We start from the raw sequence: 27413 nt of genomic DNA on the forward strand, positions 1-27413 counted from the left end.
TGCAATTTTATAATCTGTGAAAACCAGACCCACAAAAATGAGACTCGAAGTGTTGTAAAACATTTATTGTTACTCGTATAAAGGCTGCTTCATGTCTTCTAGCTCTGCTATAACAACAAAATTTAGGAAAGAAATTATCTTATTATTATACCTGCTGAGGATAAACATTGGAGGCAGATATTACTGTCACTGTCACAGCTTAAAAAAAATGACAACTTAGTCTGCTCAGCTGGACTGCACAAAAATTAAAATTACCCAGACAATATGGCGAGTGTAAAAACTCAAACACTGCTTTCAAGTATGTTTTAATTTCTCCCTATAAGCACTGTTGCAAACTCTTAAAAAACTAACATTTGCCTACTTTATATATAGACAGTACTACATATACAGTATATACATGTGTGTGAGTACTTCCATTCAAATTTTACACTATGTCAAATGTATGTGATCTGTATGGGAAGTATATCATTTGTGACTCTGTCTGTGTAATCCAGGCTAAAGTCTCTCAATCATTTACTTCAATTGTTGTTATGACCTTACTCAGTCAATATTAAAGATATCAAGGTTTCCACAGAATGTTCTTTGCATTATGTAAGATGATTTTATGAAAACAGTAAATCACCAAAAATAATGCTTGCATTGTACTTATTCAAACATCACATACTCCAAACATTGAGTACTATAGATGGATCAAGCGGAGTATATGAGTCTCCAGCTGCACTTCAGGTCAGTAGCCTGCAGCTTTTCCCATTTTCCTTAAGTCAGATACGGCCTCAATGCAGTTGTTTTCCTTTGATACTGCATTAACCACATTATAAAATATCTGTGGGAATTTAAGCTTGTGTCCAGTCTTGTTAAGTGCCTCTACGACTTCCTAGGGTAGAAAAGAAATGGGAGCAGTTCAAAGAAATTCACTTGCTATTTAGACGCAGAGTACAGTTTAATCTATTTACCTTGTCAAAGGAGGGCTCAAAGTTGAGAACGTTTTTGGAGTCCACAAACACCACAGGGGCAGCGATTGAATCTTCAAGGTTCTTGCCAAACCACAGGAAGTTCATAAGGGTCTGGATCAGAGTTTAAAACATATTCAATATGTCAAAGTGTCTGGTTCCTGCACTATTAGCAGCATCAATCAAAATTGCAATCTACAGCCTGATTTAAAAGTGTAATGTGGGCGTTTTAGCGGCATCTAGTGGTAAGATTGCAAATAGCAACCAACTTCAATTTTGAAATGCAATGAGAAGCTACAGTAGCTGCCACTGCAGAAACATGGCGATGACTTTTATGTAAGGGAAAAGGGCTCATTCTAAGGTAATAAAAACCATAGAGTTCATTATGTAAGGTCTTTATACACCACTGTTAATATAGTTATGTATATTATATTGCATTATTTCTGTCAAGAAATCCTTCTAAAAAAGTTACACAGTGCACCTTTAAGTAAGAGGTTGGACAATTTTTTTGGAAGACTGTGATTCAAATATAATTTTGTCAATTTTAACTTAAAGTGCAGGTTTTACTCACCAGTGCCAGACCAGTTGTTATCATGCCTCCCCCTGATGCCCCTATGACCACTGTGTGCTTCTCAGATGGGGAATATAGGATTACTGGAGACATGGAGGAAGGTGGCTGCTCCCCTTTATATCAGACACACACACACATACACACACATAACATAGCCTTTAATGATACGTGTCCCTTTTTAAAGGGATAGTTCACCCAAAAGTTAAAACTTTATCATTACTCACCCTGATTTCTTTTGTTGTTCTTCAGAAACCAAATGCAGATTTTTTTTTAAAGAGTTTTTTGGGGGGTCACCATCAACTACCTTGGTCACCATGCGCTCCCATAATAATTAGAAAACCCCTGTTAAACTGTTAAAGGTGCATTGTATAACTTTTAGAAGGATCTCTTGACAGAAATGCAATATAATAAACATAACTATATTATCAGTGGTGTATGTTGCATAATTAACTGTATTGTTTTTATTACTTTAGATTGAGTTGTTTTATCTACAAAAACCGCAGGGTCCCCTTACACGGAAGTCGCCATTTTGTGCTGCCATGTTTCTACAGTAGCCCTAAACGGACAAACTGCTCTATATAGCATGTTTAGTCACTATGTTGTTACAGACAACGACATGTTTGTCCTGTGGCGGCTACCGTAGCTTCTCTATGAGTTTTGAACTGTGGACTCAGCTTTTGGTTGCAATGCACAATCTCACCACTAGATGCCGCTAAAGATCCACATAATGGAGCTTTTAATAATTAATCCACTTGACTTGTGTCATATATTTGAAGTATCCTGACCTGAAGACGTTTACTCCTCTACAATTTTTTTTGTTGTGTATATCACTGTTGTTACACATTATTTAAAAGTAAACATCCTTAAACTTCATAAAAAAAGAATTTAGATCAACGATCTATATAAATGACTGGGTTGCACATGACATGACAATTGTGAAGCCACAGGGCTGCCACATTGGTAATGAATAGGATGCTATCAGATCTTGATAAAACACTACTTAACCAGTCTCGGTTTTTATATCTGAAGTCTTACTGTAGATTATTACAACGCAAACGTCCTAAGCATATACATAGTTATTTATTTAAAGTTGTACATTTGACTTTTTAAACAGTGAGTTATACATTCATCTTCATTAGATCAGAACGCAGCAATGCATTTTTAATGAAATCTAAATAAATAATCATGCTTTAAGTACCGTATGTGCGTGCAATAATTAGCTGGTTTTGTAATTATGTTATGTTATACAGTATTGTTTTTGTTACTACAGTAAAATGCGTTATACAATGTTGATGGCATGTATTTTGAAACATTTTAAACCATGGATAACTAACATTTTATCAATATACAAACAAACCCTATTTCGATGCTGGTATGCTTATAAAAGCCATAGAATATAAGTTTTCTCTATTTTACAACTTATTTAGAGAAATAACGCTGACTGTGCTCTTAATGTCGTAAAACTTAATTTACACCTTTGTCATTACAACAGAATCCACCTTAATGCTTTCTATAAATCCCTTATCCTGCCCGATTAAAACATAAACATTGCAAATAACATTAGAAGTAACAATTAATTTACATACACATATCCTAAAAATGTATCTTGTATGACTGATACGCTGTAAACCGAGTGACTTTAGATCATGATTTTGAATGCAATGCTCTAACTCTGCGGTGGCTTCACTTCTCATTGTTATGTTAAGCGTTTTATGTACAATTCAGTCATTTATCAGTGGTTCAAATACAGAGAATGTGCACTGGAAAAGAGGCAACACTTAGAAAAAATAAAAAAATCTGCATTTGCATTCCAAAGAACAAAGAGCGACATTAGGGGTTAACATGAGGGTTAGTAAATCATGAAAAAAAAAATTTGTGAACTATCCCTTTAAGTACAATATGTCCACTGGCTGACACAAAATGTCATTCTTATATTGTTTTGTGAGTTATTACCAGGATACATTTGATCTGATTTTCCACAGAAGTCCACGAGTTCATTGTTGAGGAGGATGCCTGTTTTGGGTGAGAAAACTCTGGATCCAAATCTGAGGAGAGAGAAACAAATCACTTTGGACAATCCCAGATGTTGTTACCAAGCTGTAGGGTAGACCAGAAGCAATACTAACATTTTCTTTCACAAAATACTATCATCTTTTGCTATATAAAATAGATAAAAGTTAAAGGTCACGTTCTTCCTGATCCCATTTTTCAAACTTTAGTTAGTGTGTAATGTTGCTGTTAAAGCATAAATAATACCTGTAAAATGATAAAGCTCAAAGTTCACTGCCAGGCGATATATTTTCTTTAACAGAATTCCTCTTTCAAAGCCTACAGCGAATGGCCGATTTGGACTACAACCCTCTACTTCCCGGTTGAATGACGTCAAAGCAAGAGTTTTTAACTAAACTCCACCCACAGGAATATGTCAGTGGCCAGCTTTGGCTCAAACGGCTCTGCTAAGCTAAGCTGCGGTCGAATCACAACAACACACTAAACAAACTACACAATCATAACTCCTCATGTATTTCTGAAGGAGGGACTTCATAGAACAAGGAATACATCAGCCTGTTTTTCCAGGGAGGCTAAGGAGGATTCATGCAGTTTTTATTCCACTTCGCATTAATTTAATTGTTTTTATTTATAAACACGAGCTAGATTGATGTGATTGGTGCTCGAGTTTTGCAGTGCCGCGCTTTAAACATCGAACAGTATACCAGTCAGAAAGGCCGGGAGGTGGAGCATGCATTACAGCTTTCTTTCAGGTATCCTCGCATTTTGTGCAGCGCTTTAAAAACAATTCACGGGTGCTTTCACATTTAAGACGTAAACACGTGGACTGTCCTACAGAATCAAACTTAAAATGCAAAACCAAATTTAAATAGTTTTTCCCCAAAACCTCGAAGGTGCCACCTGCCATAGCAACAGTCTGCACCTCCAAGCATAAACGCTCCCCATACATTTATTTAAAAAAGCTATACGTTCAGAAACTAATGCTACTTTTACAATAAAGCAGGCATAGTGTTGGCAGCCAGTACGCAATTAAGTCCAAGTTTGTAAAATGCTTAAAATGTTGGCTGCCTGCAAAAGCTAATATTAACCTACTATCATTACCCCGCGTTGTTTTAAGCGCGTACCGGATATTCGTCATAACAATATGAATTTAATAAGATTTAATTTTAATTAAATGTTAAATAACGTAATCACAATTAGATTTTAAAACACGATAATTTATTAATTGTATAGCCTTGTCTATGAAAGAATATAAAAAAATAAAACACAGTATTCCCACAGCTGATCTGTTGCTGATGACAGCCACGATTTCTCGTTGGCCGCTTCTCAAACGGAGGGCTGAATCCTCGCATATGCAGGCTGCATAGATATAAAGACAGTCTTATTTCAGAATATTATCAATTATAAAGTTTACTATTATACTTAATTAATCGTAAATTGATGTAATGTGCTTATGACTTGCGAATGCAATGCTCAGTTAACTGAAATAAACCAGGCTTGGTGACGTATGCAGCCTGCATAGGATGCAGTCTTCTGTTTGAGAAACGGCCGCTGTTTGGATTTTGGGAAAGAGAAAACTGTTGTGAGCAGTATTTTCATGTAAAAGCAGCAGAAACAGCTGCCTTTCAGATAGTGATATGCGTGGAAAACATTTACAGCGATTCGAATCTTATTCACTTATCACTCAGACTGTGGCCAGGGGAAGGTTAAGCCTTCCCCAGCCTTACACACACTTCACCCATGAACAGCGCTATTGAGATAAGTAAATTGTGTGGAAAAAATACCATGCTTTTTACACGTGAAACATGAACAGATGTTATATTGCGCACTGTAAACACAATCTTCTAAAACACAGGAAGAACGGGACCTTTAATCTTTTCATCACAGCTATACATTTTTTGTGTTTTCTACATAAATCCTCCTACATACTGTAAAGAACATTCAGTGATAATATAACCTTGATGTACGTATCTATATTGACTGAGAAGGTCATGTCAAAGATTGAAATGAATGTGAATTCACTTATGCTTATATTACCTGACAATCAATAGCAGTGTTCAAATACTAAAACCATGCAATGCAATAATCTACATCGCTAGTGTAACAAATGCATCATCAGACAAACTACTGGTACTTGAGTTGCTATAAAACATGTCTTAAGTAAAGTGAAAGATAAAACCACATACATGTAGTTAATAGTGCTGGTCACAGACACGGCCATACCATCTTCAGCCAGCACAGACACATGAGTCGTGCCGTGTGAATCTAGGAATGGAGTCACGTTGTAGTAGCTGATATCATGAGTGCGGTCAGGGTTGATTTTTGCTCTCACTTTGTCAGCAAAATGCTTCTGAGTAATCTCGACCGCTTCCTATTCAAGTTAAAGAGGAAGACTGGGTTAATTATCTAATGCATCACTTTATGTGTGACTATACCAGTGGGTAACCAGCGTCAATGCGCTACTGTGCTGTGCTGTACTCCAATGTCTGCTGTAATGATCCCCTGAACATAGCACTTAAGTCATTATAGCAGATTACACCAGTGACTGCAGAGAGGTTAATGACTGTAATGTTTCTGGTGAGTTACCGAAGCAAAGCCTGATGTATGGCATCATGTCTATTTTACTTACAACAGTACAAAGTTCATCTAAAACAAGTTACTTTCTTCATGCAATGCGTACCGTTTGTGAAGAAAAGTTGGGATCTTTTATGAACTTTTTGAGTCCGTTGGCAAATTTACAGGTTTCTACATAACGGTGGTATGTTAAAATGTTTTCTTTTCCTCGCAGAGATTCTGGGCTTAGGTTATAACCTGAAAAGAACAGAAAAATGAATTAGTGTAACAGTTTAGAAACTCATTTTATCATCATCTTGGTCAGGGATTCATAAACTGGGGTTCGCAAACGTTTTGAGTTGATAAAAAAATTATATTTTACAATTATAAATAAATGTATAAATTATAGAATATAAATAAATAAACCTTGCCAACAAAAATATATATTTTATGTGTTTAATTTGAATGTAATGTGACAATTACACAACAATAAGAAAACTGAGAACTCATGAAAAATGGACAGATATGTTTTATGTGGAAAAATACCATAAAAAGGTCCAATAGCAGAAAACATTGTTAAATACTCCTTATAAAAACTTTAAAATGCATGAAAAATAAATGTTTTTTTTTTTTAAGTAAAACAATGCAAATGTGCAATTATTAAAATATTTACAAAATCTCATGGGGTACTTATTAAATAAATGTTAGGTCAAGGGGGTTCAGCTGACAAACATTTTTGAAAACTCCTTATTTAGGTAAAGAAATAGGATTAAGTGTAATACTTCGACTTTAAATTTCGTAACCCTTAGTATTCGCAATAGTTATAGTGAAGCTTGCCTTGAGTATGCAGTGTGCACCATTAAAGTGCATCTATTTCACTGCTAAAAAAACAACGTTATTTTGTGTATTTGGTTATTACAATGTCTTTGCGTTTTATGGTTTATGGTTAAAAAACACATTTATTTTCCACATATCGTACATTTTTGTAGCTCCAGATTTCACTTTCTTCCTGAAACGCATGGATTTGAAAAGCCATGTGTCCCGGATTGGCCAGCTAATCTGTACATTGTGATTGGCCTGAATACCTCTGATATCAGACGGAAATGTGACACTCCTTACCATGTTTAAAAAATGCTAACAGGAGTTAACTTACAGGCTGTAAATCCGAAGCGGGAGGAATTATGATAATGTCGATCTTGTCTACATCACCAATCCCAGGAAGTAAACTGTTGCCTACAATCTGTGTGTTTGTTGTTGTCCAAGAAAAGCAATTTACGTTGGAGACGATAACTTGCGTCATCGTTTATTTGGGGATTGTACCTTTTGCATACTGTTAACATGTACTAATACACACTTACACACCAAAGGAAATTTTAAAACGTGAATCGGACAATATGTGCTCTTTAATAAAGCATAATAAATTGGTACATTTGTTACCTACCTAGCATGATGTTGAGTATGAAGCTAAGTATAGCACCCCCTGCTGGTGGAGGCGGGAAGTACATGTCATAATGTCCTAAAGTGACTTCCCGGGCATCTGATTCGTACACCTTGGAAGACTTCAAGTCCTCCATAGAAATTGTCCCACCTTAGGCACACAACACAACACAAATTTGTTGTAAATAAAATGTAAAATACCAAGAAATCTAGGTATATAGGAGAGAACTCAGGCGAACATACAATTTTTCAGAAAAACTGAAAAGCTATGTTATAGACAGAGATATATTTTTGCTGTGGTCAATGACTCACAAGTGTGGTCTCTCAATACTAAGTGATGATTGATCAGTATTGTAACACATGAAGCAAGTTGAAATGACATGAAACACAAAGCGTTTTAAGAAAAAATTCTTTAGGAATTTACCTATGGTTAAAAACTGCTTTCTGGACCTACGCGTGCAAAACGGTGATGAAATAATGTGATATTTGTCAGCTATGTAAAGGGTTGCGTGCTAAAGATGTTGTCATAGTTTGGAATGCAAATGTAGTCAGGGCTCTGACAAAATTGATTTATTACTTTCGTCCCACGTTACTTCCGGCCCGGTTCTCCCCTACAATATTAGGACCTGACATACATTTCAAATCATCAACCTTAATAAGATGTTGTCTAACATACAGAATTAATTTATATTTATTAGCATAACAACCACAAAGGAATACATTTCTAAATACCTGCTGCTTGTATATCACTCACTAAGTCTTTTCCAGTGTCTCCAGCATAGAAAGCATCTGCTCCATGTTTTGCAATAGTCTCATAAGTATCTGCTAGTTTCTCAAATCTGACAATGTCTCCCTTTTCTAACAGTTTCCCTTGTTCATTTTGGAATAACTGCCTATAGGAAAACAAGCAAATACAGAAAATATCATTTTTCACAATATTCAGATTTCATTTTTAAAGGAGCTTGTAATGTCAAATTGAACATTGAATATATTCTGAATGTGGTAATGTATGTAGCGCCCCCTTCAGGTATTGAGTTAAATTCACCCTCCCAATTATAGACGCTAATACCCGGATTCTGTTATTGATGTCTCTCGACGTGAACTTCTGATCTTTGACCCCTTGCTGTCTAAACTGTTTATCAAATTTTACTCTATTATTCACAAAGCACCCCTTTTTAAATGACTACTTCAGTATATCAGGTAAGTAATAACAATTTACAAAATGAAATATGTATATATACAACAGGTTTATTTTAAACCCCAAAAATAAATGAACAAAAACTAAGCACAGTGAATGTAAGTGGAACTGCGTACAAAATACAAATAAAAAGTTACTTTACTATGCAGTGTATCAGTCTCTTTTGTTTATAATACAGGCACTTCAAGGGTTAATTCAAATCAACAGTTATGCAATTACTCTCTCTTTTCTTCACATTTCTTTGGGTTCACATGAAATACACGGTGGTCATTAACAAATTATACCAATAGCATTGATATCTTTACATGAACAGTATGGAAATAACAGGAAAGGCTTTGTCAAGCCAACATAAAATCTAAAACGAAACTTCAAGCTCCAATACAAACTGTACCCCAGTGTTTAAGCACTAAAACACCATAAATAAACCACAATGCTACTTAGTAAAGAAAACTTATTGTGGGCCCACCATACCACACACTCACACACAACACACAAACCCCCCGTTGCAGGCCTGAGCGTCGCTTGTGTGCGTAGAGGCCGATCAAAACACAACACTGGCCGCTTCACTCTATAAGAGCACAAATAAAAGAAAGGAATGTACCTGATGGTATCCGATAGGAGTCGGCGTTTTGCGTCACCCGTTAGATTGGTATGGAAATCTGTGCTCAACCGGCAAACTTTACGATCTTCCCACAGCGTCCGAGAAACTCCAACACTTTGCAATTATGTGCGTTGTTTGAACTTCACAGCGGCGGTCCTGTCTGGCTCTCACCCCATATAGTGATAGTTCATAGCAATCGCTAAATTACAAAGGATGTCCGTTACTGCGTCGGTGCAAAAGATGAACTTGATCAAAGTCCCCGCCGACCATGTAATGGCAATTCAGCGTTAAACTAACAGTTATTCTTCCAAACCGTGTCGTGCTGACTACGTTGGATTGTCACACTGACTTCACCACGGAAAAAAAACGGTGTTTAAACACTTAAATTACACGAGTTTCATTCGACTAAACATTACATATTATCGTGTTGATAACATCACATCATCCTCTCCCCCTCACTTTCTCTCTCCATCTCCCTTTACAGACCCCCGTCCAAACCAATCATCGAACTCACATCAGACAGAAGGCGGGTTTAACCCGTGTTTTAACCAATCCTATCACACTAAACACACCTTCTCACAGAAACATGTCTGAACATGTACCTTTCCATTTAAATATACTCTTATATTATAAAGCACCATATTGTCATGTTTTCCCCAAAATAAATAAATAATTAAACAAATAAATAAATAAATGAAGAAACTTAGAAAATGAACAAATGTGTATATAGAAATTAACCTGGGTTACATTCTCCCCCTTCTGAAATTCTCATGTCCCCATGAGTATACTACTTTTACATATGAATGATTAGGCTATTCTTAGAACTTGAACTTATTCTAGAACATCTTACACACTTAGATAAATGTTGATCTCTTTCTGAGGAGCAAAGTTCAATTTCGGAGGAATCTGTCAGATAGATAACTATTCCTCTGTGCACAACTGTCACAGTTCGGTCACTGGGCTTGCCTAGTTCATCATAGCTTAACTTAGACACAGGTTTCCGCTCTCTTTTAGGACGTTGTTCCATGGGTTCAGGATCCAAGTCTGAAGCACTTCCTGAGCTGTGTTCTTCCATTCCAAAACTTTCCTCTTCTCCTAATCTAGAATCACCGTTTTCACAGGTTTCCTCCACAACTTCATCTTCTCCTGAAGGTTGAGATTCACTGTCGGTTTGAGCAGTTACTTCATCCTTGTTGACCTCAAAACTATGATGAAAATCAGGAGTTAACGGTGTCCACTGTCCAGACCAGTCTGAAGAGTAGTACTCATGTCTTTCCTCATCACTCTCTGAAGAATCATCCACTGCTTCAGGACTGTCTAGTGGTCTTTTCTTCCCCGATAGTCCTTTGTGCTCTTTTGCAGCTCTAGACCTGGTCTTTGGTCTTTGAGAAACTTCTGGGCTACTTACAGGTTTTGACATCCTTACTAATTCTCCAACTGGTAAAAGATGATCCCTGTGCATTGTCCTGAGTCCACCTATCCCTTCTTCAGGTTTGAGTTTGTACACTGGCAAATTGTTAAGCTTTTCAAGAACAATATAAGGAGCTGAATTCCACTTATCCTCCAATTTGTGTTTACCAGTGAAACTCAGATTTCGAATTAGCACACGGTCACCAGGCCTTATATCTTGAAATCTCACCTTTTGATCATAGAGGCGTTTATTCCTCTGATGACTCTTCAGTGCAGTTTCAGAAGCAAGGTTATAGGCTTTCTGAAGATCTGTTTTCAAATCCTCTACATACTTCTGGTATGTCTGTCCTCGTTCCCTGACTGGAGTAGTGCCAAAACACACATCAATTGGCAAACGGGCTTCTCTCCCAAATAAAAGGAAGTAGGGTGAGTACCCTGTAGCCTCGTTTTTAGTGCAATTGTATGCATGCACTAGTTTGCTGATATACTGACTCCAGTTGTGTTTTTTAGTAGAATCCAAAGTGCCCAGCATGGAAAGCAACGTTCTATTAAATCGCTCCGGCTGTGGGTCTCCCTGAGGGTGGTAAGGTGTCGTTCTTGATTTTTTTATCCCTAGCATTCCCAAGAGTTCTTTTATCAGCCTACTTTCAAAATCTCTCCCTTGGTCCGAATGTATACGAGCTGGCAACCCGTAATACACAAAGAACTTCTCCCAGAGGATTTTTGCAACCGTTGCTGCTTTCTGATCTTTTGTCGGGTAAGCTTGAGCATAGCGCGTGAAATGGTCAGTGATGACCAGGACATTAGCTACTCCTTTGGAATCTGGCTCTATTGACAAAAAATCAATACAAATCAATTCCATAGGCCCATTACTTGTGATGTTATTTAAAGGAGCGCGTTTCCCTGGCAAAGACTTTCTGGCTATGCATCTTCCACAGTTCTTGATATATGTCTCAATCTCAGAAGTCATTTGAGGCCAGTAAAACCTATCCTTAACAAGCTCTGTAGTTCGTTCGATGCCTAAGTGTCCTGCATCATCATGTAGAGAGTACATTACTTGTTGATGGAACTGTTGAGGTAACACAAGTTGTTTTTTCTCTTCACTACAGGAATTGCTGGACACTCTGTACAGTAGCTTATCTTGGATGATCAACTTGGAGCCCTGTCTCTGCAATAAAGTCACCCGTGGGTTGGAACTTGTGCCAGAGGTAAGTACTTGTCCTTTTTCCACAGCTAGCTTCACAGGCCCAATGACTGGATCATTGTCTTGAGCAATCTGAAGTTCACCACAAGTCAGCTGTTTCAAATTCCCTGATTCTAACTGTGTAAGGCAAGCATAAATGGGCGGAACCATACTTGCATCAGCACCCAATTGATCAACCAATCTGGCGACATGTTCCTCATTTTTGTCGCTTGCTACTCTTTGACAGATTGCTTTTACTCCTGATTGGGGTATTTCCATCCATTCAACAGGTGACTCCTCTGACAAAGGATAGCGAGACAGCACATCAGCGTCTATATTATGACGTCCTGGCTTATACTGAACACTAAAGTCATATGTGGATAAAGCAGCCAGCCAGCGATGTCCTGTGGCATTCAACTTTGCTGTAGTGAGCACATAAGTTAGCGGGTTATTGTCAGTTCTTACTACAAATTTCACTCCATAAAGATAATCATGAAATTTGTCGACTACCGCCCACTTCAATGCCAAAAACTCAAGCTGATGAGTAGGATATCTCTGTTCAGTTGTACTTAGTTTCCTGCTGGCATATGCAACTGGGCGGAGCCCTTCAGGATACTCTTGGTTCAGTACTGCCCCTAAGCCATTCAAGCTTGCATCCACATGTAGAACATAAGCCCTCGTAGGGTCAGCAAAGGCCAGGACAGGTGCATGAGTGAGACAGTATATTATGGTTTTGAAGGCCTCAGTACAGTCTTCATTCCACCGCTCACCAAATGGCTCTGACTCTTTAAAGTACTTCCCCTCTGTTGTCCGTTTTCCATCTCCTCTAGCCGAAGGATACCCTTTGGTGAGTTCAGTCAGGGGTCGCACGATTGCGGAGTAATTCTTGACAAACCTTCGATAAAACCCACAAAATCCCAAGAAGGATCTTAAGGTCTTCAGATCTGTGGGCATCTTCCATTTAGAAACGGCTTCTATCTTCTCCGGATCAGGAGCAACACCATTAGCGGAGACAATATGGCCCACATACTTAACCTGGGGCATGCAGAGTTGGCATTTATCAAGTGAGATTTTCAAACCGTACTCCTCCAACCGTGTTAAGACTTTAAGCAGCCTCTCCTCATGTTCTTCTAGGGTGGACCCGAAAACAATAATATCATCAAGATACACTATAACCTCCAACAGATGCATGTCTCCGACTGCACGCTCCATGAGCCTCTGGAATGTCGCAGGGGCCCCACTAACACCCTGTGGCATTCGTTCAAACTCATAGAATCCCAAGGGACATATGAAGGCAGTTTTCTCCTTATCCTCGTCAGCCATGGCTATTTGACAATAGCCGCTCCGAAGATCTAAGACGGAGAACCACTTGCTTCCAGCGAGACAGTCCAAAGCATCATCAATGCGTGGAGTAGTGTACTGGTCTGGCAGAGTTCTGCTATTCAATGTGCGATAATCCACACACATACGTATTGCTCCACTCTTTTTACGGACAATCACGATTGGGGAAGCGTAAGGGCTTCGGGATTCTTTAATAATCCCCGCCGCCAACAGGTCCTTGAGGTGTCGTCGGACATCGTCAATGTCAGCTGGAGCAATACGTCGGGATCGTTCTCTAAATGGTCTAGGGTCACTTAGCCGGATCCGATGTTTGACATCCCTTGCTAATCCCACGTCCCATTCTTCAAGAGAAAACACATTCCCTTTTTCAGACAATTTCTGCCGAAGTCGATCTTCCCACTCTTTTGGAATGGTGGATTTTCTGAAATCAAACAGCTTTGGATCAATGCATTTAGACTTTGTTTGTATGTCAGATGCCACGGTCACTGTATCTGTAGGGAATACATGAGCCACAACTGTCCCGATTGGGATAGTTACATCTTTGCATGTCTCATTTTTGATTAACACTTTGCACTTGTTCTCCTCCACAGCAGAAGAATGTAGTACGACTGGAACAATGAAAAGTCCAGCAGGCAACACATCCCCCGATGGAGTTTCTACAAGGAAAATGTCCTTCTCCAATGGATTTTGCGATTCCACTGTACAAACAGCACACATTTCTCCCCTAGAGGGAATAACACAAGCACCTGGGCCAGCCCATTTCACTCTCCCAGCAGGTAGATCAACAGGCTTCTCACCTACACTTTTTATAGGTGATGTCACTTCCAGATTGTGTAGTTGAATTCTTAACATGTGTGCTACATCTGTTTCATGATCTTCTGTGCAGATCCCTATCAGACGTTTGAAAAAACTTGCATTGGTGCCAATGATTACAGGTACTTGTTCGGGACCTTCAGGATCAGGACAAATCAGTGCAAGGACAGAAACATTCTCTTCAACGCCCATGACCGAAGCAGGAAATTTAACATCTACCAAAACATATCCTTTGTAGGGATAGCTGGCTGTGCTAAGACCCCAAATGGACAAACCAGAGAGAGGCTGAATGGGTGCAGAGGATAGATATTTAGCGTACCACGACTCAAAGATGATAGTGACTTGAGACCCACTATCTAGTAAGGCTTCACAGGGCTGCCCATTAACCTTCATATTGATTGTTAGGATTGGACCTACTAACCCTACAGGAAGACTATTTTCCTCAACCACAACGGTCTGACTTTTCCGTGAAAAACTGGTTTTATCATCCTTACTGCTACTTTGGTCCATTTTGGTACTTTTGGCTTGCCGTAATGACCGCACCAGCTTCTGTATCACGCGAGCATAATCCTCAGGACCTTGGCACTTCGGGGCAATGTGGCCATCCTCCCCACATTTGTAACAAAAGTAATCTTCCTTAGTCTTCTCAGATCTAGCTTTAACAGAAACATCAGCCTGCTTTAGAGGTTGTGCATCTCTTGTCACTTGTGAAGATTGTCTGACACTCAGCGAAGACAACTGCTCTTCAAGTCTTTGTACCTGTTTCTTCAATGATTGAAGCTCTGAATCTCCCCCTGTGTCACCCCCTCTCCTTCCTGGTAAACGCTTTGACTCCAACACCACCTCTGACTCAGGTACTGTAGTAGGTCTGTCCATTACTTTTGTACGGAGCTCTTGAATTTCAGCTTTTAATTCTCTCACCCCAGCCAAACTGAATGATTTCTCTCGCAACTTGGCAGCAGACTTGGTAGTGAACCCCAGAGTTTGCCTGGCTGCTTCGCTTTCTTCAGCCTCCCTTATCTCATTAAGGAGAGCTAGAAAAGTAGGTGGGTTTTCACGCCTTTCTCTCAACCTTAGCTGAAGCAACATCAAATCAGACTCAACAGCTCCTCGAATTAGCTGCTCGACTCTTGCTTGGTCCACATTCCTCCCGAGCAGTCCACCTTTTTGCACCACTTTAGTCAAAGACTTTTCCTGCCTCTTCAAAAAATCAGAGAGAGCTTCTCCAACATTCTGCCTTAACAACCTGAAAGCGAAATATAAGTCTTCGCCTGTTTCAGGTGTTCCAAAAGCACCCTCCAGAGCTTCAAGATACTGTAGGGACGTTGCCTCTGGGTTGGAAAATCTGACAGCCTTCACTACATCTAGAGCTGAACCCTTTAAGCTTTCAATGATGCGTCGGCGTTTCTCTTTCTCCGAGCATTCACACTCCACAACCATCATTCTAGCTTGATCCATCCAGCTCTCCAACCCCTCTTCACTCGCCGGAACAGGGATAGCCCCTGAAAATATCCTTAAGCGTCGGTATGCACTTCCATCACTGACAGGTTTGGCAGTCTTTTCCAGCAGTTCCCCAACTGCACGAATGATCGATTCTGGGGACCCTGCATTTGGGTTGGGTGGAGTAAACATAGCTTGAAGATCAGAAAAGGACTTCCCTTCTTGCTTTAGCAGCTGTGATAGCTTCGCAGCAAACCCAGAAGTTGGTGATTCATCACTGTCTGCTACTATCATTTTCCATGGTTTCCTGCCTCCTTCAGGTATGACTTCTGCAGGGATGCGGGAAGGATCAATCACTTCTTTGCACTCACATAGCACAAGTACAAACCCTGGTTTTGTCCCTGCTTTACAATCTCGAACTCTCACCCTTCCTAACACTTTGACTGTTTGAACAGTCTCTTCAATTCTTGCCACCTCAATGTCTGAAGGCACTCCCAATAACAGCACTGCATGTTTTCGATCAATTACTGCCTGCTGACACCAATCATCAAGCTCAGCTTGCCAAACTGAATCACCAGTTTCCATGATTGCTTGCCCTAGGTGAGTAGAAACTATGAAAATCTTTCTCTAGTACATTGCATATGTTCCAGCAGTTTACCAGCAAGAAAACAAGGATCCCGGACGAGCCCCCACTTATGTAGCGCCCCCTTCAGGTATTGAGTTAAATTCACCCTCCCAATTATAGACGCTAATACCCGGATTCTGTTATTGATGTCTCTCGACGTGAACTTCTGATCTTTGACCCCTTGCTGTCTAAACTGTTTATCAAATTTTACTCTATTATTCACAAAGCACCCCTTTTTAAATGACTACTTCAGTATATCAGGTAAGTAATAACAATTTACAAAATGAAATATGTATATATACAACAGGTTTATTTTAAACCCCAAAAATAAATGAACAAAAACTAAGCACAGTGAATGTAAGTGGAACTGCGTACAAAATACAAATAAAAAGTTACTTTACTATGCAGTGTATCAGTCTCTTTTGTTTATAATACAGGCACTTCAAGGGTTAATTCAAATCAACAGTTATGCAATTACTCTCTCTTTTCTTCACATTTCTTTGGGTTCACATGAAATACACGGTGGTCATTAACAAATTATACCAATAGCATTGATATCTTTACATGAACAGTATGGAAATAACAGGAAAGGCTTTGTCAAGCCAACATAAAATCTAAAACGAAACTTCAAGCTCCAATACAAACTGTACCCCAGTGTTTAAGCACTAAAACACCATAAATAAACCACAATGCTACTTAGTAAAGAAAACTTATTGTGGGCCCACCATACCACACACTCACACACAACACACAAACCCCCCGTTGCAGGCCTGAGCGTCGCTTGTGTGCGTAGAGGCCGATCAAAACACAACACTGGCCGCTTCACTCTATAAGAGCACAAATAAAAGAAAGGAATGTACCTGATGGTATCCGATAGGAGTCGGCGTTTTGCGTCACCCGTTAGATTGGTATGGAAATCTGTGCTCAACCGGCAAACTTTACGATCTTCCCACAGCGTCCGAGAAACTCCAACACTTTGCAATTATGTGCGTTGTTTGAACTTCACAGCGGCGGTCCTGTCTGGCTCTCACCCCATATAGTGATAGTTCATAGCAATCGCTAAATTACAAAGGATGTCCGTTACTGCGTCGGTGCAAAAGATGAACTTGATCAAAGTCCCCGCCGACCATGTAATGGCAATTCAGCGTTAAACTAACAGTTATTCTTCCAAACCGTGTCGTGCTGACTACGTTGGATTGTCACACTGACTTCACCACGGAAAAAAAACGGTGTTTAAACACTTAAATTACACGAGTTTCATTCGACTAAACATTACATATTATCGTGTTGATAACATCACATCATCCTCTCCCCCTCACTTTCTCTCTCCATCTCCCTTTACAGACCCCCGTCCAAACCAATCATCGAACTCACATCAGACAGAAGGCGGGTTTAACCCGTGTTTTAACCAATCCTATCACACTAAACACACCTTCTCACAGAAACATGTCTGAACATGTACCTTTCCATTTAAATATACTCTTATATTATAAAGCACCATATTGTCATGTTTTCCCCAAAATAAATAAATAATTAAACAAATAAATAAATAAATGAAGAAACTTAGAAAATGAACAAATGTGTATATAGAAATTAACCTGGGTTACATGTACACTGTAAATAATTTTCGTTGTTTTCACAGTTTTTTACTGTTTTTCTCGACAGTTTCTTACTGTATAAGTTGTTTACAGTTTGTTACTATAGATTTGTTGTTTCCACAGTATTTTAATGTATTTTCAACAGTTTTTTACTGCATAAGCTTTGTACAGTAGGCTACTGTAGTTTTCCAATGCATTATGGGAAATATTACTCTGAATACAGTATTACCAACCAACTGCAAAACACAACGACAAACGTCTATTTATATCTTAAATGCTTAATTTTTTTGTGAGATATTTGGTTTAATGTCTGTTTTCACATCAGATGCTCGGTGTGTTCCTTTAACATAAATCAGGTGCCTTTTCTGAGGCTTTAATGAAATCACCAGCCAATTCAATAGACATACCATCAGTTCTTAATATTGTTGCCTCTGGGTCACAAAATGTATTTTTAAGATTAGTTTAGGCGATAATATATATATGTATAATCTTCAAATAACAGTCGATTAGTTAAAAAAGCGCTAATTTTAGAATTTGATTAAACAAATGCGGAGGGTTCAGGCGCGAGTCGGTCACGTGATGTGCTCCTCAGTTCTGTCAGTAGGGGGAGTGGGAGAACGCGTGTGTGTCGCACTGATCTATATAAATGACTGGATTGCGCATAGAACGCTTGACGTAACGGCGTGACGTGAAGCCAGCGCAGAGTTCGAGCCGCCATCTTGGTATACCCAACCGGCAGAGAGCGTCATTGACTTCCATTCAAAATCATGATCAAAATTTACCCCCTTTACAGCGTATCAGTTACACAAGGTTAATTTTTAGGATATGTGTACGTTAATTATTTGTTAATTCTGGTGTTATTTGCAATGTTTATGTTTTAATCGGGAAGGATAATGGATTTATAAAAAACCGTTAAGGTGAGTGTGTCTGTTGCATTTGTTAATGACACGGGTATAAATAAAGTTTTTTTGACATTCAGCTACACTGTGACGGTCAGCGTTATTTCTCTAAATAAGTTTAGGTAACTTGTAAGTTTAGATAACATAATTTAAAACTAGCAAATTATTGCATGCACATACGGTACAAAGCATGATTATTTATTTAGATTTCAGAATGAGCACGTTTATTGTCATTAATACTAAATATGCTGCGGTCTGTCTGCTGATCTGATACTGTAATAAAGATGAATGTATAATAACTGATTAAAACGCAAAATGTACAACTTTCAGTAAATAACTATTTACATGCTTTGGACGTTTGTGTTGTAATAATGTACAGGGTAAGTTCACATATAAAAACGAAGACGAGTAAAGTGATGTTTTATCATTAAAATCTGATAACGTCCATTGATTTAATAGAACGTTTGGGTATACCAACATGGCGGCGCGGTGGCTTCACAAGTGTGACGTCATGCGCAATCCAGTCATTTATATAGATCAGTGGTGTGTCGTCGTATCTGTTCTGCTCATCTAGCGCGTATTTATTTCTTTATTAATATCTGCTGGGTGAATATTAATACGTATATGCTAACATTAATTTTGTGACCACAAAATGACAGCGAGCTATTATACGAGATATTGTGTCGTCGTGTTTGTCTTCACTCACTTCATCATTATCTGGTAAGTGCTATATGCAATATCTGGTATGAGACTTTATTGGCACTAAAGGGTTCTTTCGGCTAAAGCTAGAAGTATTGAAAAGACGTATAATAGATTTAACAATGTTTTATCTTCTTTATTAGTGTATGTAAATCTGGGCTACAGTCCACGACAAATTTTCTACGGTAGTTTTACGCCTGCATGCTGGTCCTTTCGTCTATCGCGGGGATATCATCACTTCAGCGGACATCGCACTGAAGAGATCCTGTGCTTGCGTGGCGGTGTGTTTGTGTGCTCACTTGGATTGAGACCAGCAGTGCTCTTTTAAACAGTGGGTGAGTACTAACTTATTATTGTGTAGTTTCATAAAAGCCTTACTCTTTTCAGTCACATAACTTTTGTTCATCTGCTAATAATAGGACTATCCATACAAAAAGATGTATTGTAGATTTAAGTAATATCTGCGAATATTTATGTGAAAATGTATTAGTGTTCTGCTGACATGAGATCTGAAAATGTGTTCTAGGACCTGATATGGATTAATCCAATGATCAACGTTTTCCTTTGTATCCCTGTTTTGTATACGCTGCCATTACATGATGGTCATATGTCCCGGATGATCGGGAGAAGTCACGTGGTTCAATTATTATTATTTTTTTACGTGGTTCAATTATCTGTTAATAAAATTTTTTTACCATGCATTTAGCATCAGGCAAAGCCTGCAATCAATCTATTAAGACAGAAACAATATCTTACTTATTATTATGTTTTTATGATAATATCATGTGATCATCTGAGTTAGAACAAAATCTATTCATTTTCAGGTATAACTGTGCAAGTGCCCTGAATCATTTTGTTGAAATGTTATGTGTTTAAGATTCTTTATGACATCAAGATGTGGTTTGGGAAGGACCTTCATCTTAATCTGAAGACAGGACATACTGGCTCAAAAAGGTATACTTTTTTTATACCCAATTTGAAATGTTGAACAATTACTCTTTACTGTACTGGACTGGTCAAGCGTTTGGTCAGGAACTGCCTATACACTTGAAAAATGCACAGAACTGGAACAGCACATCAGTTGGGAGCACATTAACAAGGATGAAATTTATCCAATAATTATTTTAATATTTATAGGTAAGCAACTAATTGCTGAGTGTATTTAATGAGTGTGTATTAATCTCTTACAGCTCCCATACTTAGTACAGTATATTTTAATCAGTGTGGCAATAACTTGTGTTTTATTTTTATGTTTACACAGGTGTTTCTGATATGGAGAAAAACCCTGCACTGCTCATTTTATTTCTTCATCTTGAGAATACAGCAAGTTTACCTTTTGTCTGGAAAATGTAAGTTTTGAGTTTGGCTAACAATAGAGTTTAGATTTTGATGCAATTTATTACTCATCTCTTTAACTTGTATTCTTAGTTACTCAGTACATTTTATTTTCACAGGATTCAGCAAAGCTAACACCAACAACAATTTTTCATGGCACTTTAAACCACCTTGATGTGAGGAGCCAGCATCAGAATGGATGGTGTCAATATCCTGAAAGTGGAGGTAACAGAGGTACTGTATCTCTTTTTTGTCTCCTTCAGTGTAGCATGTCCAAACCCATCATTGCACACTAAACGTTAAACATTTTTGGTAACTACAAAAGACAGTCCATAACACTTCTAAAATTGTACAAACAACGTATTTCTATAAATTGTTTTGCCATAACAAACCTTACTTGGTGGTAATTGGTTCGTATATAGTTTTGTGTAAATTTGTTCATTTAACGTCTTAAGTTTGGAATGGTCTATACGGAATTAGTTTTGTGTTTATTGATAATAATTATTATAGTTAACACATTTATTTATTTCATACACCAGTTATTATTTATGGGTAGGGGTGTGACGGTCATTATATAACCGTGAGACCGACGGTTATAGTTGAACACCGTCATTAGAACTCTATAACCGCCAAAACCGTGTTATTAAAATATTTTTAAAAACATTTTTTATCAAAGAATTTTAAAATACTAATTAAAAACAATTGTTAACAGTCTGTGTTACACGCCCCCTCATGTTCTCACGCAGTGAAAATACAGAGCGGAGCAACACTGACAACGTGCTGACATACAGGACAAACCAGGTTACTTTTCGGTTACTTTTGAGATTAAACATATTAAACAAAGTCTCACCTTTCAAATCATCTCTTCCGTCAGTACACTCCGCTTTTCAAGTTCAAATCCTCCCATGCTTACCTACTAACTCTCCTGAATGCACATTCACTGCTTGCTGTTAATTTTAAAGAAACGTAGAGCAAGTAGCTAATCAGTGTCTAGTTTATTCAAACGCCGGGTGAGCACTGTGCAGTGCGTCTGTGGAGAGCGTTTGCTGCGCGTGGCCATTGTGCTTTTACACCGGTTGCGTTTGCAGCGCATAGTGTGCAGTTTAATAACAATCTGAAGTTCACATTACTTTCTTTTACCTGCATTTATGAGCAAAACCTCTTCAATACGCTTTAAATCCACATAGTTTTTGTGCTGTTCTGTAATGACAGATATATATAGACACAATTACAGACATAAAAAGCCCATGGCACAAATTTGTTTCTCTAAAGATTATTAAGATAGATGATAGATAGAGGATTAATTTATGCTGGGCAGAGAGTGACAGAGCAGTCTTCTTGCAATAGTGTGTTTTTTAAATATTTCATTGCTTTCTGTTAAATTGTTCAACATTATTACTGTTTGAAACACACTTGGCATAACATTCATGATTTTATGGTAAAATGACACTTTTCCGTCAATCCACGAGCATTTAAACGAGCAAAACACACCCCACCGACAGTTATGTTACGAACCGTCACATTTGACTCATGTCATAACCGACATCACCAATTCTGAAACCGGCACACCCCTATTTATGGGTAATATTTGTGTCATGTTTTAGTTAGGGCTGGGTTTCGATTCAAATTTCAAGAATCGATTCGATTCCGATTCTCAAGGTCTTGAATCGATTATCATTGTTCGATTCGATTCGATCCGATCTGATCCGATCTTCGAGATTTAGATAAGTGTTTTTGAAAAAAGCCCAAAATGGTGCCAGATAGGGGTGGGCGGAATGACCAAAAATCTATTCCACAGAATGAGTCATTTTATTTCATGGTAACTGTATATTTCATGTATACATGTTTTTCAGTTTATATTGTTTTTGGATTATAAAAATGTGCAGTTATTTGCCACTCACTATAGCTTTTAACTGCTCACCACAGTTTTAAAATATGGACAATTTAAAGTAAATAATGTTAAAGTGAAAATGCCCAGAGGATAACAGCAAGTCTTGATAGACAGAATCTTGTTTTTAATTGAGTTATTAATTTTATAGACTATTGAAGCTATAGTATGCATTGTATTTTGTATTTATGCATACATTACATTGAAAATAAAGGTAAAATGAACAGGTATAAATATATGCACAAACCTACTGACAGGATAAATACCTGTATATGAGAGACGGAGCTCTAGATATAGATATTATGACGGGTGCTATATGATGAGTTTTGTCTTAGCTTGCTTAAAGTTCAGAAAACGTTACAACTATTAGCATTATGTGCAAGAAGAACTCTTCATTTGGCGACCCGTTGCGCGCGCCTCAAGAAACCTCTGCCCGTCAGAGACCGGCTGCATGAGCACAGAGGGAGGGAGAGAGAGAAAGAGAGAGAGAGAGAGTTTTGCTGGAGACCTGCGGTGGATTCACTGGCGCTTATTATAAAAATAACACGAATAACTCGTTCATTTGTTATGAGTGGATTATTTTACATATAGATCGCAGCTTTGAGCGTTTCTAGAGTTTTCAAAACAACCGCTTGCTTAACGTTACTGACCGCTATGTTCGTTGTTTTAATGTCCTTCCACCTCGCGCGCATGCGTGAATTCAATGACGCGGCAAGTTTAAGTTATTAATTATTAAATCGATTCTCTGAGTTAAGGATCGATCTTTAGTAATTAACATGAAAATCGATTCAGAATCGGTGAATCGATTTTTTCAACACAGCCCTAGTTTTAGTCACTGAAATGTGTAAAATCGTGCAAAAATATTTAATAGTCTACCTGTGGTCTATTAAATATTATTTATTCAAAATGTAATTCTACTTCGCAGTGGTGGCTGGTGACTTCTCTCCTAAGTGGTGCAAATTCAAAATATGTGTTCAGAGTGTAATGTGTGTTGCTCATCATGTCAAAGTATGCGTTCGTTGTGTCATGTTAACCATGTGCATCTTGCCTTATGTGAAAATACGTGCCTGCTGTAAAAGCGTCAGAAGGGTTTATGATTTTATGACACTCACTTTCACAAAATACTCGCAAGACACTAACTTAACATTAAACTCTGATTACACATGAGATTTAGCGAGATCTTTTATAATAAACCCATTTGAAGCATCTGCAGCAGACACGCATTTTGACATGATGCGTGATACACATAAGTTTACATGACGCGCTAAATACATGTGGTGACAAGCTTTGCATCGTGCACCCTTGAAAAAGAAGTCACCAACCAGCACTGCGACTGGGTTATTTAAGCTTTCAGTAATGTTATTGTAACATTCTCCGTAATATTTTCTCTGTTCTCTCAAGGTGGATCTCAAGACTTGGCCATGTTCTAGATTATAACTGGTGAGCTCAAAGTACATTATTGCTAAAAACAAGCATTTTAGATGATTAGTTAATTTTTTGACTTATTATTAATTTGTTTTATCATTTGTTACAGGATTATCACAAGTGCTGTCGCCCCTGCTGTATATGACGCCCCCACCACCTACACCAGGTGTAGGAAATGTCGGTCCTGGAGTGCCGTTGTCCTGCAGAGTTTTGCTCCAGCTCTAAACAAACACACCTGAACAACTAGATCTGAAGAGTCACCAGAAAACTACAGGTAGGCGAGGTTTAATCAGGGTTGGAAATAAAATCTGCAGGATTTCGGCACTCCAGGACCGACGTTGCCTACTCCTGCCACCACCACCCATACTACCTACAAAAAACTGTATTGTAATTATGCTTGTATGATGTGGTTTTCTCATTTAGGGTAACTACACTATGGCAACAATTGGATACATTGATTGCTGACTGATTTTGTTATTTTTTCTTTACTTTTTGTTTAAAATCTAATCATTTTTTTGTTATTTTTGTTAATATTGTTACAAATATACAGTTAAAACTGCACAATAAATTTTCTGCTTTTAAAAATATAGTTGTTGTCTTTATATTTAACATCAACCAATAAAATAACAGTATTTAATTTAATCTTAAAAAATGTTTATCTTGTAAAAAAATACAGTAGTATATAGTTTACACTGTAAAATAAATAACAGTAAAATTGAAAAAAATACAGTAGTATATATTTTACACTGTAAAATAAATAACAGTAAAATTGGAAAATACAGTAGTATATATTTTATACTGTAAAATAAATAACAGTAACATTTCCAGTATAACAGTAAAATGCTGTATGTTGGATCTTCCAAAAAACAGTATAATACTGTACTTCATTTTGCAGTATCCTTTAAACTACTGTCATTCTTTCTACAGTAATTTTACTGTTGTTTGAAATACAGGAACTACTGGATAATTGTTGCCAGTAAGTTACTGTTAATTTGACAATAAACTTTTTACAGTGTATGTTTACCGTAGGGGTGATTCTGGGTTCTCCTTTAAAAGAACCGGCAGAAATCGGGCGAGCACATCTCCGACAGGGACACCCTCTCTAGCCATCTTTATAGTGGGCTCAAATAAACTGGCCCACGGCAGGCGTCCATAAAGTTTATGAGCTCGCTCATAGCCACGAATCTCAATGGGAACGCCAATCCATTGAGCACCTACAAAGAGGAAAAGGAGCGAGTAGCGTGAATGCAAAAGAGGAGTAAATGCACATAATATAAAGTCAATATATAAAGAAGGCATTGAAGCCTAAACAACTAGTTAAAGCACTTCTATTGTTTCCATTCTTATTTACGATTAAAAATAATTTTCCAAATTACTTCCCCAGAATTTCTTTCCACCTTTTAATTTAATGACAGCATGATTCATGTACATGTTTGTAAACCTGTTTGATTTGAGAATGTGCCAAAAGAGCATATTACCTGATTCAATGAAAGTAATCTCAGCTTTTGTACAAGAGTTAACATGTGTTTTGTGGTGTAGTGATGTGTGGATTTGAATGTCGTAAGTGGATGCAATAAGCTTTTCTACCAGAAATCTGTTATGCTAACGTTAGGAGAACATTAGGCTAACGTTCTGAAAACCAAAAACTAACGTTAGGGGTACATGGTAGGTACATCTTGCCAATTTCCAGATGTCGAATAATACAAGGATAAAGAAAGAAATCAGTGTTGCCAAATCTGTGTTTTTTGTGCATGTAAAAGGTTTTTGTTAATTTGCTGTCTTCATCTTAAGGCGGCTTTTATTTATGCAAACCGTGTTTAAGATTACTACTTTAGAGTGATAAATTGCCTGTAATACATAACAGTGACTGTAAAATATGTATTTTAGGTATAGGAGTGGCACGTTTTGCATTTTGGTGATTGGGGTAGAATTTTGGATTAGATTTAATTGGCCATAGTGCTGGTTTTGCTATTCATCTGGCATCACTATAAAGGACTTAAACACCCCATCACCTGACATTGGCTGGAACGTTCCTGAACATTCTGCAAGAAGGTTCGACTTAACAACTTTTGGGACAGTTTCTCTGCAACTGATGATTCTCACTTTGCCTGAGGAACAAACACATGGATATATTAAGAAGTCTTATTATGTAATCAATGCTTCATCAAAGTCCTTCTTCTTACTTGAAAACCTCACCTCCTTTCTCCATTATTGTGAATATAGATCCTCCACCAATGCCCATACTCTGAGGATTTATAATTGACGTGCACAGCAAAGTAGCAATGGCGCCATCTACCGCTGATCCGCCTGACTGCAGTATATCTCTAGGAGGAAAATATTAGATAGCGTGACTAATAATGGGAAGTAATTATTCATGGCTTTGTACAATGACTTTATTTTTTCTGTATTCTATTATTGTATTTAGGATACGATTGACATTTCAAAGACATGTCTAAGGTGCATCCCAAAAAATAGTTTTCAGCCAAAAGTCGTTAATCTTGAGGAATGTAACATTACTTGTTTTAAGGGGCCCTTTAGTCAAAGTTGGAAGAAGACAGAGATTGGTGTCAAGAGGATTACTAGTCTATGAAGATACTTCACCTAATTAACCTACAGTTTCTGTGAACATTCAACCGGCTGTTTCACCTCTCTAGCCATCCATGTCCTGAAATTTACCCGACCTAGCTATCCTATTGGATTACAGCAGACCTAATTATATACACTATTTAAGAAATATTAATATTTCACATCATTCAGTTTTCACTTTTGACACCAGAAGATGAGTGATTGGTTCAAATAAGACCAATCAGTATAGTTCAAAGACTTTTGTAAGTTTTTGTAAGCCTAACTTAAAGTAAATTGTATTATAATAAGCATGCATTCTGTTTATTACAAATAAAAGGGCACATTTAAACACATTACAGAGTATATCAGTGTACTATTATCATCACTCACCGGCCGATTTTTGAACAGGTCTCTGAATCCGCCGCGACTGCTGCATGCTTGTAAAGTCCGTCGGAGCACCGCTCTCTTAAGCCACGCATAATAATGACAATAACTACGATAAAAACACATATCGCCAGGATTATAAACAAGCAAACCCTTTCTTTTCGTCTAGCCATTTTTACCCGACCAAAAGCAGACACAACTCTATATCGTTGGGTTTATCGTTTAACTCCCAAAGTACAGTGCAGTACAGCCCTCCCCTTTCAGTATGTAACACATCATTAAGCGTACATGTCGTGTTTAAATTGGATCGTGTTGTGCATTCACACGCTCCATATGGTACTTTGTCATTTTGCCGCACTTCTGTTTACTCTGAGAAAAGCACTTCTTAAGAAATCACCCCTAGCGGAGTTGTAATGTACAACCCCACAACCACACATCTTTAACAAATTATCTACTCCTGATGCTGAATCTATAGGGGATGGGATCAT

General features: G+C 38.0%; 1 protein-coding gene and 1 long non-coding RNA gene across 6 annotated transcripts; one reads left to right on the plus strand and one right to left on the minus strand.

The window, feature by feature from the left end:
* On the minus strand, positions 1 to 27266 carry ggt5a (gamma-glutamyltransferase 5a). Of its 2 annotated transcripts, XM_065260146.2 has the most exons (12): positions 26932 to 27266; positions 26173 to 26300; positions 25989 to 26084; positions 25001 to 25190; positions 8254 to 8414; positions 7526 to 7672; positions 6212 to 6342; positions 5718 to 5902; positions 3475 to 3566; positions 1522 to 1634; positions 954 to 1064; positions 1 to 874 (listed from the first exon to the last, which is right to left on the minus strand). In XM_065260146.2, exons 1-12 carry the CDS (start codon positions 27096 to 27098, stop codon positions 728 to 730), a joined length of 1668 nt encoding a protein of 555 aa, XP_065116218.2. In that variant the 5' UTR covers positions 27099 to 27266; the 3' UTR covers positions 1 to 727. The 2 variants fall into 2 exon arrangements, 1 of the variants encoding a protein (XP_065116218.2); XR_012337948.1 differs by lacking the exons at positions 1 to 874; positions 954 to 1064; positions 1522 to 1634; ... (6 more) ...; positions 26173 to 26300; positions 26932 to 27266 and adding an exon at positions 9321 to 17735 and having other exon boundaries at positions 8276 to 8414.
* Positions 18357 to 24563, plus strand: LOC135757612 (uncharacterized). 4 transcript variants are annotated; one of them, XR_012337951.1, is made up of 7 exons: positions 18357 to 19349; positions 19472 to 19663; positions 19855 to 20282; positions 20590 to 20677; positions 20783 to 20897; positions 23953 to 23991; positions 24086 to 24563. It is a non-coding gene; the product is annotated as an uncharacterized lncRNA (long non-coding RNA). The 4 variants fall into 4 exon arrangements; XR_012337950.1 differs by having other exon boundaries at positions 20206 to 20282; XR_012337952.1 differs by having other exon boundaries at positions 19472 to 19659; positions 20206 to 20282.
* Positions 27267 to 27413: the final 147 nt, after the last annotated feature.

This window comes from Paramisgurnus dabryanus, chromosome 11, assembly GCF_030506205.2.
Source record: "Paramisgurnus dabryanus chromosome 11, PD_genome_1.1, whole genome shotgun sequence".
Taxonomy (NCBI): Eukaryota; Metazoa; Chordata; class Actinopteri; order Cypriniformes; family Cobitidae; genus Paramisgurnus; species Paramisgurnus dabryanus.